Source organism: Camelus bactrianus, chromosome 1, assembly GCF_048773025.1.
Source record: "Camelus bactrianus isolate YW-2024 breed Bactrian camel chromosome 1, ASM4877302v1, whole genome shotgun sequence".
Taxonomy (NCBI): domain Eukaryota; kingdom Metazoa; phylum Chordata; class Mammalia; order Artiodactyla; family Camelidae; genus Camelus; species Camelus bactrianus.
In genome coordinates this window covers 93,463,988-93,479,045 of record NC_133539.1, presented here as the reverse complement: position 1 = coordinate 93,479,045, position 15,058 = coordinate 93,463,988, and the positions used below count along the sequence as shown (strand labels likewise).

The 15,058-nt window shown below is 38.5% G+C and overlaps 1 protein-coding gene across 3 annotated transcripts in view; it reads left to right on the top strand.

The window, feature by feature from the left end:
- Positions 1 to 15,058, top strand: part of MME (membrane metalloendopeptidase) — a 90,284-nt gene that overhangs the window by 52,540 nt on the left and 22,686 nt on the right. For all 3 annotated transcript variants that reach the window (XM_074369211.1, XM_074369218.1, XM_010952017.3), the window contains exons 15-16: positions 1,487 to 1,567; positions 2,887 to 2,990. In XM_074369211.1, coding sequence (XP_074225312.1) covers positions 1,487 to 1,567; positions 2,887 to 2,990 — 185 coding nt within the window. The remainder of the gene's footprint in view (positions 1 to 1,486; positions 1,568 to 2,886; positions 2,991 to 15,058) is intronic.

Genomic DNA, 15,058 nt, shown 5'->3' with positions numbered 1-15,058 from the left:
GATGTAGCCAATTAAACTGTTCTAGATCATCATTTCCCAAGGTAGTATCACCAAACACTAGGCCTGCAAGTTGCTCTGTGAGAGTCCCATAGTCGAAAGAGTTTAGGAAATACTTCCCACAAGAAGGCTTCCCTGATCCCACCCTAGACTAGGTTACGTGCCTCCAGGGTGTGATTTTATGGCACCATACCTCACACTTGAGAGTTAATACCCAATTTATTGCCTACCATTGACCTTTATAGTTACTCTCCAGGGGCAGAAATGTTTGCCTAGCATGCATCCTTAGCCCCTTTCAAAGTACCTGGCTTGTTGTAGACCCTTGAACACAAATTGAATGAATAAATAAGTTATCCTCTTGGACACTTACAATTACCTAATTTTAGAGTCTAAGAAGTCCTTCAGTGAAGAAGCCTGCTTAATGTTTTTGTCACAGGACTTACCCCAAATATTTGACAATATATCCTCTGTAGTACCTCTTATTTCTGTGGAGTTTGTATTCCTAATACTTTGGAGGAGGGGAAATGTCTTTTAGAAAGTAAAGTACCATCGAGAAGGGGCCAATGTAGAAAGAAAATGGGGCTTGGCCTAATTGACTTAGTGACACATTTGTCTGCCCTACTGGGGAAATCCTGGCTTATGAAACAGATTTATAACAAAACCACATGCATTTGATGGCAAACCAAATAACTCAGAGATGCAGGCTTAAAACCCAAGAAAAATTTAAATTAGTTAAATTATTTGAGAGCAATGTGATGTGATAAAATCAAAAGTCAAATATCTTTGTGAAAAATGAGAGAAATTAAAAAATGGAAATAGAAATAGCAAGTAGTTAAATAAGTGATGATAATGAAACAATAAAAATAAACAATTTTAAAATAATAAAAATAGAAGTGGTAGTAAGCAAGTGGTAAATGTGGGTTGATATAGCAAGGAAAACCCTGTTTTTTACTCATTTAACTAACGTCATTCATTTAACTGGGAAGATCTGTACACTGGCTTTGGAGACCAATGGAGAATATAAAAACTCCAGGAACCAATATTCAGGAGGAATATTAGCACTAAACCTGTAAGCCCACATCTGCTTTCTCAGCCAAATCAGTGAAGTGGAAAGATAATTATAAGCTGCCAGAATGGAAGTTCTAAATATTACCCCTCCTGTACAATTGAAGAAAAAAGCCTTTCTGAGAAGAAGTTCATAAAAGTATAATACATGTGGAACACTGACTTGTCAGTTTGCATTTTGGTTTTCTTGGGCAAGCTGCAGCCTATGAGAATGGGGTATGAGAAGGTAAATTTTGGAACTATTTTTTGTTTATTTGGAAACCTAGGAAGAAGCCACTGCAAAGATCTCTGCTTAAGTGTTGTCAGATACTCTTTTAGTAAATCGTCTGGATCACGTTATTCAATTGCCAGTCAAGGGCAGATTACAGTGTCTGCACTTGAGAGTTCATAATCATCCTCACATTCAGTATTATAATTCTCATAGGCCTTAGCAATTAAAGAAAGAATCGGCTATCCTGATGACATCCTTTCAAATGACAGCAAACTGAACAATGAATACCGCAAGGTAAGTCTCTGTGAAGACTCTGCACTGATGGCACCTGGGGCTGGCTGGAGTGGCGGCCAGAAATTACGTGACATAGCCTACGCCCAGAGGTCTTACTACGTAAAACCTTTACACTGAATCCAGAACTCTGTTTCTTTTAGTTTTAGCCTTTTGTTTCATTAGCCTGGTCTGTATTTGATTTTTGTTATTTTGGTTTCCATATATTCCATTTTAAGAGTAGTAGGAAAAATCTGGCGTGTTTTAAAGAGCCATAGACATTTCAATTTAAGGCAGTGCTCAGTCTCCTTATCTCATCTTTCACACGCCTCCAGGTTTCCTTCCACTTTCTAATAATTCCTCTACTGGATAAACCAAGTCATTCCTTCTCTATTTAAAAAAAATATCTATTATTTGAAAATGGGGAACTATTTTATTCCCTTTAGTAATGTAACAATGAAAAGAAAACAGTTGATTGAAGTCACTACAGTATTGATTTCAGACTCAGCTGAGGGTCCTGTTGCTGACCTTATGGTCACCACAACTACTTGAAACCCTGGTGACAAGGTGATCCTTGCCTAGATGCAGAGACGACAGCGACTTCTAATCTGTTGATTGCTGCCTAACACAGGAGTTTGCAAGGCACAGTATCCTTTCTTCATTTTTCCATTTGCAGAAAAGCTTTATTTATTTATTTATTTGTTATTATTTTTAGTGAGCTGGCTGTAGCATGTGAGTCCCGGGGCCCTTGGGGCAGGAGTCTACTGGCTAAGCACATAGACTCGCAGCTAAACTGCTTGGGTTCACATATCAGCTAAACCACTCACTGACTAGCTAAGAACATAAACTCAAATTCCTAGGGTTCAAATCTCAGCTCCATCACTTATTAACTTGGGCAAGAGACTTAACTGTCTGTGCCTCAGTTTACTCAACTTTAAAATGGTGATAACAGCTCATCTTTCTAAGATTATTATGAAGATTAAAAGAATGTGATAGATAAAGTGCTTAGAAGAGTGCCTGGCACATGGTATGTACTAAATAAGAATTCGCTGTTATCTCATCTGTCATGCAAGGATTAATATCAATATAATAAAGCCTGTCTGACACTTGGTTTTATTTGATTAACTACAAAAGAGTAGACTGAAGTAGTGATTCAGCCAGAGCAGCAGTGACCTGTAATACAGAACTAGGCTAATCGGAAGTAAATTCTCTGGTTAAATTTTAATGCTCTCTGTTAACTTTATTAAGTGGTAGAACTTAAGAAAATATCTTCTGTGTTATTTTGCAAAAATTTTAAAGATACTGGTTTTAATATCTTCTCCAAATCTTGTATATTAATATAGTTGCGCTACAAAGAAAATGAATACTTTGAGAACATAGTTCAAAACTTGAAGTTCAACCAAAATAAACAACTAAAGAAGCTTCGAGAAAAGGTGGACAAGGATGAGTATGTATATTCCAGTTTTCTAATGGGTTCATGCAGAAGAGGGCCTTTGCTGGATTAAGAGAAAAAACGTGACTTAGAACAGTGTCGAAGGTGTAATGTCCTCCTTCTGTTGACTATGTCCAAGAGCATCTACAGATATTACTAAATGTGGCTCAGGGATTTAACCAGACTTAAATTTTTTCAGTAAGGTGTCCTCAGGCTACCTTTGGTTTCTTCTCGTATCGTTGCCTGTCTGTGCACAAGGCTCTCAGTAACACTTTAGCCTGAGTAACCGTAGTTCCTGCAGGTCTTCCCTGAGGCTACAATTACTGGACTCAGATTTATCGTCTGCCCTCAGCCCCATGTTTTTTCTATCAGTCAATCATCCCACAACTCCCTCCCCTTCCTAGAGTGCTCCCTGGAACACTTCTCTCAACCACGTGGTGGCCAAATATGAGATGCCAGGGATCACCCTCATTCTTAGCCTTTGATGCTGTTAATCTCTGCTCACTAGTGGCGTTGTTACTTCATAGTAACTACTAGCTTAGCGGGGGGTTTTCTTCAATTAAATGGATGTGTCTAATATATTTATCAACATATGTGTTTGTGCACATAAATATGTGTCTAACATATTTATCAGCGTATGTGTTTCTGCACATAAAAGTCATAAAAGTCAACTGCTAATGTTGACTTTTTCCCCACTAGGCTTTTAGCTCCTAGGGAACGGGGGGACCAGTCAGCATAGTGCTGAACACGTAGGAGGTTTTCAGTTAAAACTGAATTAATGAATGAGTGAGTAAGTGAAAAGTAAATATACTAACCTGATTTTTCTGGTAACTGACACAATAACATGCTAGTGAAGTGCTTGGTTCATTCATGCATTCATTTATTCTTTCATTCGTTTATTAAGCTAATATTTTGGAATACTGACCAAGTCCAGGTGTCATTTGGAACTGGGAGAATCAAAGGTGAACTTTGATTATATTTTGTTGCACATCAGTAGGGAAGACTGATGTGACAAACTGTATCCCAGGAGGGAACTGTTGTGCCTAGAAAGGTACAAAGTACAGAGGGGCTATTTGATAATAGGACTATTCTCAGTAACCGAGTACAGGTTGGACGAAATTCCTAATATGGAAATGCCAATACACTTTCATACCTAACAACGTTTTGAACCCTTCAGGTACCCTGAGAAAGAGACTGATTTCTTTTTCTGACTTTTTAAAAAAATACTGGAGCTGATGTTATGTTGTCTGGTGCTAAACACAGGGTGGCAAATGTCAGAACGTTTAATGTCCCAGGTGGGAAGGGAAAAAGGAGAACAGGTACATACAGTTGGTGTTATAATCAGTTGTTGTATCTTGTCTCTAGAAACCAACAAAAAATCATCAAAAAAAATACCCTATAGGTAAATTTATAATCTGAGAAGCTTCTTAGAAGTCTGAATATTTTTATTTCTTAACAATACATAGACTTACATTTAATGATTGTTAGTTCTGCATAAAATATCTACTTACAAATATCATCAAATATGCTTTCTGAAAATAGCTAATATAATCTGCACCCACCTGACACCAGAAGATTTCTTCATAATTTTAAAAGTAGTTGTTGAATTATTGCTTGATGTTTTCTTTGGAAGTTAACATAGTCCCAGTTCCATAATCATTTGTAGGACAGTGTGCAGTTTTCATTCCTTTTCATCATATGTGTTGACTTTCTCTGAGTCCTTTTCTCTTCATGATAAATAATCAAAAGCAAAAATTATATATAATACTTTAATGAATGTTTGCTCAATGGTATGCATAGCTTATTAATTCTTTTCGGATCCTTTCCATGAACTTCCGACAGTTAATCACAAGTGCAGTATAACTTGTTAGGTCTTCTCTGCCACACCAGGCTAGTTTTCCTTCCTTCCCCATCTTCTGCCTGTATGCTGAGGACAAGGGTTCACAACTCTGATTGCACTTTAGAGTCACCTGGGGAGCATTAGCAGTAGTGTTGATTCCCCAACCCCACCACCCTAGGTTGTGATGTACTTGCTGATAAGGCGGGGACCCCGGTATTAGTATTCTTCTTAAGTACCACCCACCTTCTCAAGTCACACGAACACCTGAGTGTTACTCCTTTTTGCAAGATGATACCTTTAATTTGGCAATTTATCTTTAAAATTAATTTTTTTGTCTTCCAAAATGTTGGAAGTACTTTTGACAACAATTGCATTCAGTCATTAGGACTGCATCCTTTAGGAAACAACATAATAAAATCCCTCCTATTTTATTGAGATTTCTTATAGTCAATGATTCTGACTTGTTTAGCACCTGCTTTATAGTAATAAAGTCACTATGTTTTCTTTCCTTTTTTATGTAGCATCAGGCTCAAGTCCTCACTGTGTATATTCAGGCAGATAACATCTATTGCTACTTTGATCACATAGCCAGTAGTTACCTCTCAGAGAATTACATCTTTAGATGCCTAAGTCTTCACTCCCAACATTTTGCAGGACAAATAGGTGTCCATACCCACAATAGATGAGACAGAGATAAGAAAAGCTGTTGATTATAGTAGGGTTATATTGTAGGGTATTACAGAGAAATGATGATGCCTTGAAATTTCAAGGCAGGAATTAATTTAAATAAATTCAGTCAGTTAACCAAATAGTAAACTTCTGGACCTTTTCTCACTCCACATACTGTCACTGGGCAAACTTGTGTACTTATTGGCATCTCCTACATCTTCTCCTATAACCACTGAATATTTGTGTCTGGCCCAGGTCTGTTTGCTGTGCTCCAGATCCAAATGTCTAACTGCCTATGAAACTTCTCCATGTAGGTGTTCCACTAATCCTACAAACTCAGCATTTGCCTTTTTGGGCAAAAATTGATCATCTTTCTCCCCTTCTCACCCTATTTTCCAACAACTTCCATCTTACTGCTACCAAGACAGAAACCAGGCACCCATCATCATAGACTGAGACCTTCCTATCATCCCTGACATCTCAGTGATGTCTACTTCAAATCCCATCCCCCCCCCAAAAGTTCACATCCTCCAGCTGCTACTTAAACTATTTTATAGGCATTGTCAGGGGAGGTGTGGATCTGCATCTCACCATCTCCATTGTCGTGCCTTAATTCAGACATTTCTCATTGCTCACCAGAGTTATTACAATATTTTCCTAATCTTATCATCAGTCATCTCGTGTTCCTTCAGCTAATTCTCCATGCTACTGCATTCACTTTCAAAGACAGAAATTGAGTCATGTTATTTTCTGATGAAAACCTTTAAGTGCATTTGTTTTGCCCATCTCATGAAGTGTGTACAAGGCTCTGCATACCGCCCACTAGCTCTGCAGACTTCCTTTAGAGTCACCCTACCTGGCAGCATTGCCCCAAATCTCCGACCATAGGAATTACTTTAAAGTCATTGCTCCATCTCTTCCTCTTCCTTGCCTCTTACCTTGGACCACCCTTTCTGCATTTGTTCATTTAACAGAAACCTATACATGGTATGATTCAACTGGAGCATTACACCCTTCCTCACAGAACTTCATTACATTTTTCTCTTCATCTTGTCCCTATGCTATACCTTACGCACATTTTAGTCACAGCACCAGTACATTTTATTATGTTTAGCTGGACTGGCCCTTGTTGAAAGCAGATACTATGTGTTTTGTGTCACCAGAGATTAAAATCAGTGAGCAGAATGTAGACCTTTCCTCAATGATGACGTAATGAATGATTGCTAAAATAGCTGGTTTGTAATGATGCTAATAAAGTTAACTCAGCCACTAAAGTAAATGCTGACGCAACCAAGCATTTCACCATCATAGTTGGTGAAGATATCCAGTGTGATCTCTGCTGCTCTCTCTGCTTAACAAATTCAAAATATAGAGGAGGTCGGGAAGTCTGCCTGTGATATGCCCGAGTTAGTCATTTGGCTAAAAGGCCCTCCGTCTGCCCATTCGAGCAGCTGGCAACTGCAAAGGACAAAGATTTAAATATAAAAGGCTCTTGGTTCATGTGGTTTCTGAGTGCCTAGCTTGTGCTTCCAAAAATCATCTCAAACATTATGTTCTCTGCAGATTTAGTGCCAGTTTGTAAAGAATTTCATGTCATGTTTTCAAATAGTAATAGTGCTAAATTGAGAATGTAATATCCATTGGCAAAATTACCTGGCTAGATGTCTAAAATGATTTACTTCCAATAACGTTATTATTCACTTAGACTCCAAGGAACAAATATAAACCTCTAAAAAGAAACAATGTACAAGGACAAAATAAAATGAATTCCTTTTCTTATTTTTAGACTTGATGTTATTTTGTTAGTTTCTCAGGACAGAATTTTCTGTCATATAATTGGGACAGGTAGTGCCAGTGTTTGTAAATCATGACCGTTGAACAGGTGGAGGTACTTTTCATAAACTACCAAGACATTTCATTGCTGCATCTTCCTTGCTGTTGTACATTGAAATAAAAACAAGCTAACATTAGCAGCAGCCAGCTCAATAAACATTTTATCAAGCAGCTACGATGTGCGAAGCACCGTGCTAAACACTGTAGAGGAAAAAGATAAGAGTAAAACTCATAGCTGTCAATCTGGTGGAAGAGGCAAGTAACATGAAAGCTGCTGAAAGGCAGGGTTAGTTGGGGCTATTACAAGACAACAAAGTGTGGGGATAGCACTTTTATTAAACCTTTACTTATTAGTGAAATATTCTTTGTAAACAACTTGTCAGCACTTAAATTAATATTGAGGTGAACAGAACAGAATGGTTGGTTCATTTCTGTCTTCCTTATTGCTTCAAGCCTGCTGTTTCTTCCTAATCTGGGCTAATTGGATGTTTGTAAGCCCTTGAAATAAGCAATGCTCCTGAGATTGCCAGCCCAACAGGTGTGGCTCTTTCTTCCTGAAAGGCCAACACCACCAAAGATGGCAGGACTCTTGGTACCACAGTAGTTTTGCCACAGCAGTGAGTTGCTAACACTTTTTCCGGTGGCCCAGTTCTGCCAGTTACTTCCTGTGTCTTTTTAAAATCCATGCAGTTTCCCTATTTATAAAACGAGCAGGTTGATTTAGATGATGCTACATCTCTAAGGTTCTTTCCAGCATTAAAATTTTATGGCCCTTCCTGGGGAGTTTTGGTAAGAGCCGGGTTGTTTTCCTGCTTGGCTTCTCTGTGTCAATTGACTCAAGAGAAAAAGAACATATTCTTGGGAGGCAGGGAAGTACCTCACTTCTTTCTAAAATACCTCTTCTGATATTTCCCCTTCACTGATGTTTCTAGAATCTATCTCCTTTCTAATTAAGCCATCTATCATTGAACCTCATTATCAGAAGAAGACTTGTTATGCAGGGCGTTTATGGGTATATGAAATGGCACAGAGGTGGAGAGTTGATAGGACCTGTCCAGGGTGGGCATGCTGAAGACTTGGGATGCAAGTGAATCTCCATGAGTGTAGATGTATGGGGAATATATGTAAAAGCGATTATTTGGCTTATCAAGTTCTACTCAGCCAGAAAGCCAGAATAACAGATAGACTAAACTTGGACAAACCATTCTACCTCCCTATGGCAGTATTGCCCTGGTTTGCTCATGTATACATATTGTAATAGATTAAAATGTTAGCATTCCATCTTTTAGACTCCCATTAAACCAATAAACTTTGCAGTTTCTAACCTGTTTTGGGGTTATAAACAAGATGCATTTTATCAGTAAGCACATTTCTGCTTTTTAGTTAGCACCCAAGGAGGCTTTTTTTTTTTCCCAGAAGGAGAAGAAGTAGGGCATGAAGATAAATAAGTTAAAGGTTGAGGTTTTAAACTGTGAGAAGTTGGCAGAATTCTAGAGCTTTATATCAGTGTACCCTCTCGAGAGGACAAAGTCCAGAAAGTGCACACTTCTGGTTGCCATGGCAGCAGGGCCTCACCTCCATTTAGTGCCCTCCACCCTCTCAGGGCCCCAGGAAGAGAAGGGTCAGCACTCCTGGGGCTTGAAGGACCCATTGATATGCCAAGGCCCAAATATATATTGAGTGCCTGTCATGTTCCCAGCACTGTGCTAAGCCCTGGAGATACTGTTAAGAACAAAACATGAAACAAACAAACAAATTGAATTTAATAGCTTCTGCACAGCAAATGAAATAACAGAATGAAAAGGTAACCTAAAGAATGGGAGAAAAATATTTGCAAATCACATATCTGGTAAAGGGTTAATCTCCAGAACACACAAGGAACTCCTGTAATTCAATAGCAAAAAACTAATAAACCAATTAAAAAACGGGTTAAGGATTTGAATAGACATTTCTCCAAAGAAGACATACAAATGACCACCAGGTACATGAGAAGATGCTTAACCTCACTAATCCTCAAAGGAATGCAAATCAAACCCCAGTGAGATGTCATATCATTCCTATCAGAATGGCTATTAAATTAAAAAAAAAAAGACAAGTTTTGGTGAGGATGTGGAGAAATTGGAACCTTTGCATAGCTGGTGGGAATGCAAAATGGTGCAGCAGCTACAGAAAACAGTATGGAGGTCCCTCCAAAAATTAGAAATAGAACTACCATATGACCCAGTAATGCCACTTTTGGGCTTATAACCAGAAGAACTGAAATTAGGATCGCTGACAGTAGCACTCTCATATTCATTGCAGCACTATTCACAATAGCTAAGATGTGGAAACAACCTGTTTCCATTGACAGATGAATGGCTAAAGAAAGTGTGGTCTGTATGTACAAAGGAATACTACTCGGCCTTTAAAAAGAAGGAGATTCTGCAATATGCAACAACATGGATGAACCTGAGAATATTATGTTAAGTGAAATAAGCCAGACAAAAAGACACATACTGCATGACTCCACTTACATGAGGTATCTAAAGTAGTCAAATTTGTATTATCAAAGAAGAGAATCATGCTGGGGGAGGAGGAAATGGGGAGTTACTGATCAGCAGGCACAAAGTTTCAGTTACACAAGATGACTAATCTCCAGAGACCTGCTGTACAGCACTGTAGCTGTAGTTGACAGTAATGTATTGTGCACTTGCGATGTGTTAAGAGGATAGCGCTCATGCTATGTTCTTACCACAATCTTAAAAAAGCAACACATGGACCATTCCCGCCTTCATGGAGTCTAATGAGCTAGACAGACAGTGGACTTACAATATCACAAGCTAAGCATATATCATTGCTAAGCATCAGATGGAGTGGAAGAGGTTTCATTTCTTTCCTGAAAGATCACAAGATTTATCCTAAATCAGGAGAATAGGTCCCCAAAAGAAAATTCTGATAGAAATGATCCACCCACCCGTCTATGCTGCGTCCCAAACTGGGAATTTCTCTGAAATCAGCACATCACCCGCGAGTGCACATGTGCATGTGTGTTCACACATAGAGAGTTACTGAAGACTAAAATGATTAAGTCTTGTTGCCACACTTAGAACCACGCACAACCGATGACTTCTAGGAAGAAAAGCAGAGTAGTGATTTCTACTGCCTTTTGTTGAAAGAAAAGTGGATTCTCCCAGTGTAATGTCTGGATAGAGTCCTGGCTCTCACCTCTCAGACAGCAGGTGAGTCACTCAGAGTACTTCAGTCACGTTAACAACTCCTCTGCAAAACAGTGAACAGTTTAATGAGGCTCCTTAGTCCTGCTGTGCTGTTGCCTTTGGGTAAAATACTGCACCTTCCAGAACAGTGGAAAGGGCTTGTGCTCTAGAGTCAGGGGGCGGTGGTGGGGGTGGTGGGAGGTAGAAAGAGCAGGCAGCCCTGAGTTACAGTTCCTGTCTGCCACTTACTAGCTGTGTGAACCTAGGCAACCTCTGAGCCTCAGTGATTCCTTTATAAACTGAGGGTAATGACATTTACTTTTGCCTCATTGTGCTGTGTATGGTGTAATGTGCATGCCACGTAACTTAGGTGTTCATTGAACAGTAGCTGCTGTTGTTATGATTTGGTCTTGATGAGACTTCAGGGTGGTGTAGAGGCCTAGAGCTGGTTGGGGTAAGGGGAAACCCTGAATGTGAAACAATTTAAAAATGAACACTTTCATTTTTGAAGAAGTTGTCAAGGCAATGGCATTCATCTTTGTAGTGAAATTTTATGTATGATGCATATTAACATGTTAGAAGTAGGGGATTTCTTGGAGGATGAGAGAGTCTTCTCCCTCCCTGGTTTACATATTCTTTCCCCAGTTGTACTGGTTAGTCTGTAAGTGCATTAGGAGAGCGTTTGATCCCTGCTGTGCCTTAGTTTCTATACCTGAAAATTGGAGGTGTCATTTATCTTATATGGATGGCTTGAAAGATGAATGAAAATATACAGAAAATTTTAAAGTCGATGAGAGAATATTGATAAATCTAAAGCATTACAGTAGTAATTGCAATTATAAAGTGAAAATTCTTTCCAGAAATACTTGAGGAAGACAGGGAAAACCATTGTATTATACTGCAAATTTCAAAGCAGTCGCTTCCAGACCGCTAGATGCTGAGAAATTGAACACTTTCAGGGAAAAGAGCATTAACAATTTTGTTGTTTTAAGTTTTAAAGTTACACATGAATGGGTGAAAGAGAAGTTTTATTCCAGGTGCTTTTGCAATCCAGTGGGTTTATTATATCCAAAAGGCTGTATAGAATTAGGCTATAGACTTCCTACTTTTCTCCCCTGCTATTAAAAAATGATGTCTGTGTGCTTTCATCCCATTAGCACTTAGGTTCTTCAGGGTAATAAGAGAGGGAAGAGAAACACACCTGGTCCCCCTCTCAAGGGTATTTCAGTTATATTTCCCAGCCACATTGTTAGTTCAGCTTTGAGGCCCTCTGCTGCTTTTAGTGGCCCTTTGTTCTGGTGGTGAGTGCCCCAACCAAACAAGAATAAGATTACCTGACAAAGTTATGTCTCAGAAATTTAAAATAAAGTTTGCTTACTTCTTGCTTTCCCACTCTCCACTTTATGCTACACACACCCATCATGTTACACACACACCCACAGTGCTACACACACACCCGTAGTGTTACACACACACCCATCGTGTTACGCACACGCCCATCGTGTTACACACACAGACCGCTGGAGGCAGGAAGAGAATTCAAAGAACAAGGTGGTATTTACTTCATCTCTCAGGTCCAGTACCTGTGCTGGGAGATGCTAGTGTCTGGCCTCCATACTTTAATGGAATCTTCAGATAACCTGCACTATCCATTATGTTAGTGGACACTTCGTCTTTCTCTTTAGTTGCGCATTTTCTCTTTTCTATGCTGCTTGCTCTTCAGGGTCAGATTTGTATATGTTCTCTAAATGAAAGCTTCTCTCGAAACTTTGAGGCTGCATTCAAGTCAAAAGAACTTACAGTTTTGTTACATCACCATTTAATTTGAAAAATATTTTCTTTGCCCTGTTAATTTAGCTTTAATAGTAATGTAGTGAGATATTTCATGATTGACCACAAATATTAGACCTTGAGTCTGTAGCTGTTATCATCACTTGAAGATGTAATGATCCAATCACAGTACCTCAAGTTCTGATCATTCTCAGGGACAAAGTGCCCTGTGCTTTTGAATCTGGGTAATTACCCAGGGTGGGTCTGAGGATGCACAGTGAAAGAGCTCAAGGAAGAAAAAGCAAACACTACACAGTAGTGCTCTGTAAACCTAACCACCGTAATTCTAATTTTATTTGAGTGTTCTGTGGTCATAAATAGCTACCTATTTTCTTGAAGGTGTAATTCACAGTGGACATTTTAATATGTAAAACCCTCCCTGCTGGAAAGTTACAAACATTAATCAAAATACAATCTTAAGCCCCTCAAAGTAATATAACAGAAGAGTAGAAAAATCACTGAAACAAAAGGTGTAACATTTATTTTTACAAAAGCAATAAACATGGATAACATAAACTTCATTCATATGTCCCACTTTTGAGATCTGTTGCTCTCAGAACCATTAGATTCATATATCTAGTTTCTTTCCTCTGTATTATATACTTATTTTTAAAAAAGACATTTTGAATTGGCACCTTTTGTATTTCATCATTAGCATTGTGCCTGAGTCCAGAACCAACAATTTGCATATTATTTGGGATTACCCATTAAAACCCGTGCAGAGTATCCTATCACTAAATAAGAAGATCATAATTGAACAACTGAGACCTAAAAATATGTTACATTCATTATTATATCAATTGAAATTGAAATTTTAATCATTACAAGCTGCTTATGCATAAAATGTACTGCTACATTTGCTATTGTCAGGAAGGAAGAAATTTTCCTCTACCCTGCTAGTTTCTTCTGGCTGGTCTAAGAATTAAATTGACATGAGACAGATTAACAGAAGAAAAATCAAAGTTTAATAATATGTACACATGGGAGAGATCCAAGAAAACAGTAACTCACCAAAATAGCAGAAACCTGCACCTTAAATACCATCTTCAGCTAAAGGCAAAAGAGGATGTTGCGGATAGTGGTTTGGGACCACAAAGGGATGGAAGGCAATTCACATGAAGATGGAAAAGCAAATGTTTGGTAAGCAATTGCTTGCTGTGCTGTGCAGAGACAGTGGACACAGTGGACTCTGACCTCTAGGCTCTATTGAATTTCCTCCATTGAACCTGGCCCATGATCTTTGAAGATACCTCTGGTGATAGCTGTATTCCAGGAACAAACATTTTTTTTTTTACTTTTTTTTTTATCGAGTAATAGTTATTTTACAATGTTGTGTCAAATTCTAGTGTAGAGCACAATTTTTCAGTCATACACGAACATGTATATATTCATTGTCAAATTTTTTTTCACTATGAGCTACCACAAGATCTTGTATATATTTCCCTGTGCTATACAGTATAATCTTGTTTATCTATTCTGCATTTTAAAATCCCAGTCTGTCCCTTCCCACCCCCCACCCCCTTAGCAACCACAAGTTTGTATTCTATGTCTATGAGTCTGTTTCTGTTTTGTATTTATGTTTTGTTTTGTTTTGTTTTAGATTCCTCATATGAGCGATCTCATACGGTATTTGTCTTTCTCTTTCTGGCTTACTTGACTTAGAATGACATTCTCCAGGAACATCCATGTTGCTGCAAATGGCATTATGTTGTCGGGTTTTGTGGCTGAATTGTATTCTATCATATAAATATATCACATCTTCTTTATTCAGTCTTCTGTTGATGGACATCTAGGCTGCTTCCATGTCTTGGCTATTGTAAATAGTGCTGCTATGAACATTGGGGTGCAGGTGTCATTTTGAAGTAGGGTTCCTTCTGGATATATGCCCAGGAGCGGGATTCCTGAGTCATATGGTAAGTCTATTCCTAGTCTTTTGAGGAATCTCCATACTGTTTTCCACAGTGGCTTTCCTTGCTTCTTAATGATTTAGATGTCTTCTTTTACAATTTTGTGTTTATTCTTTTTGTAATTCATGGCAGTTATCTCCTTTCCAGTTATAAGTTTCTCATTTTTGTAGCATTCTGCTTCTTTTCTATTTAGAGTAGACCTATGAATATTTCTTTTAGCATGAGTTTAGTGTTTCTAAACTCTTTTAGTTTTTGCTTGTCTGTGAAGTTCTTTCTCTCTCTTTCTATTCTAAAGGATAGCCTTGCTGGATAGAGTATCCTAGGCTACATCTTTTTTTCATTCAGGACTTTGAATATATCTTGCCACTCCCTTCTGGCCTGTAGTGTTTGTGTAGAGAAATCTTGTTGCCTTTAGGATCATTTCTTTATCCTTGACTCTGGCCATCTTGATTATGATATGTCTTGGTGTGAGTCTGTTTGGGGTCTTCCTGTTTGGGACCCTCTGAGCCTCCTGTACTTGGATATCTGATTCTTTCTTTAGGTTTGGTAAGTTTTCACTCATGATTTCTTCAATACCTTTTCAATCCCCTTTGTTCTTTCTTCCCCTTCTGGAACCCCTATTGTGCATAGATTGGCACGCTTTATATTATCCCATAGGTCCCTTATATTGTTTCATTGTTTTTTATTTGTTTTTCTCTCTGCTGTTCTGATTGGGTGCTTTCTGTTGTCCTGTCTTCTAGGTCACTTATTCGTTCCTCTGCATTATCTAGCCTGCTTTGTACAGCCTTTAGGTCAGCTCTCATCTCAGCA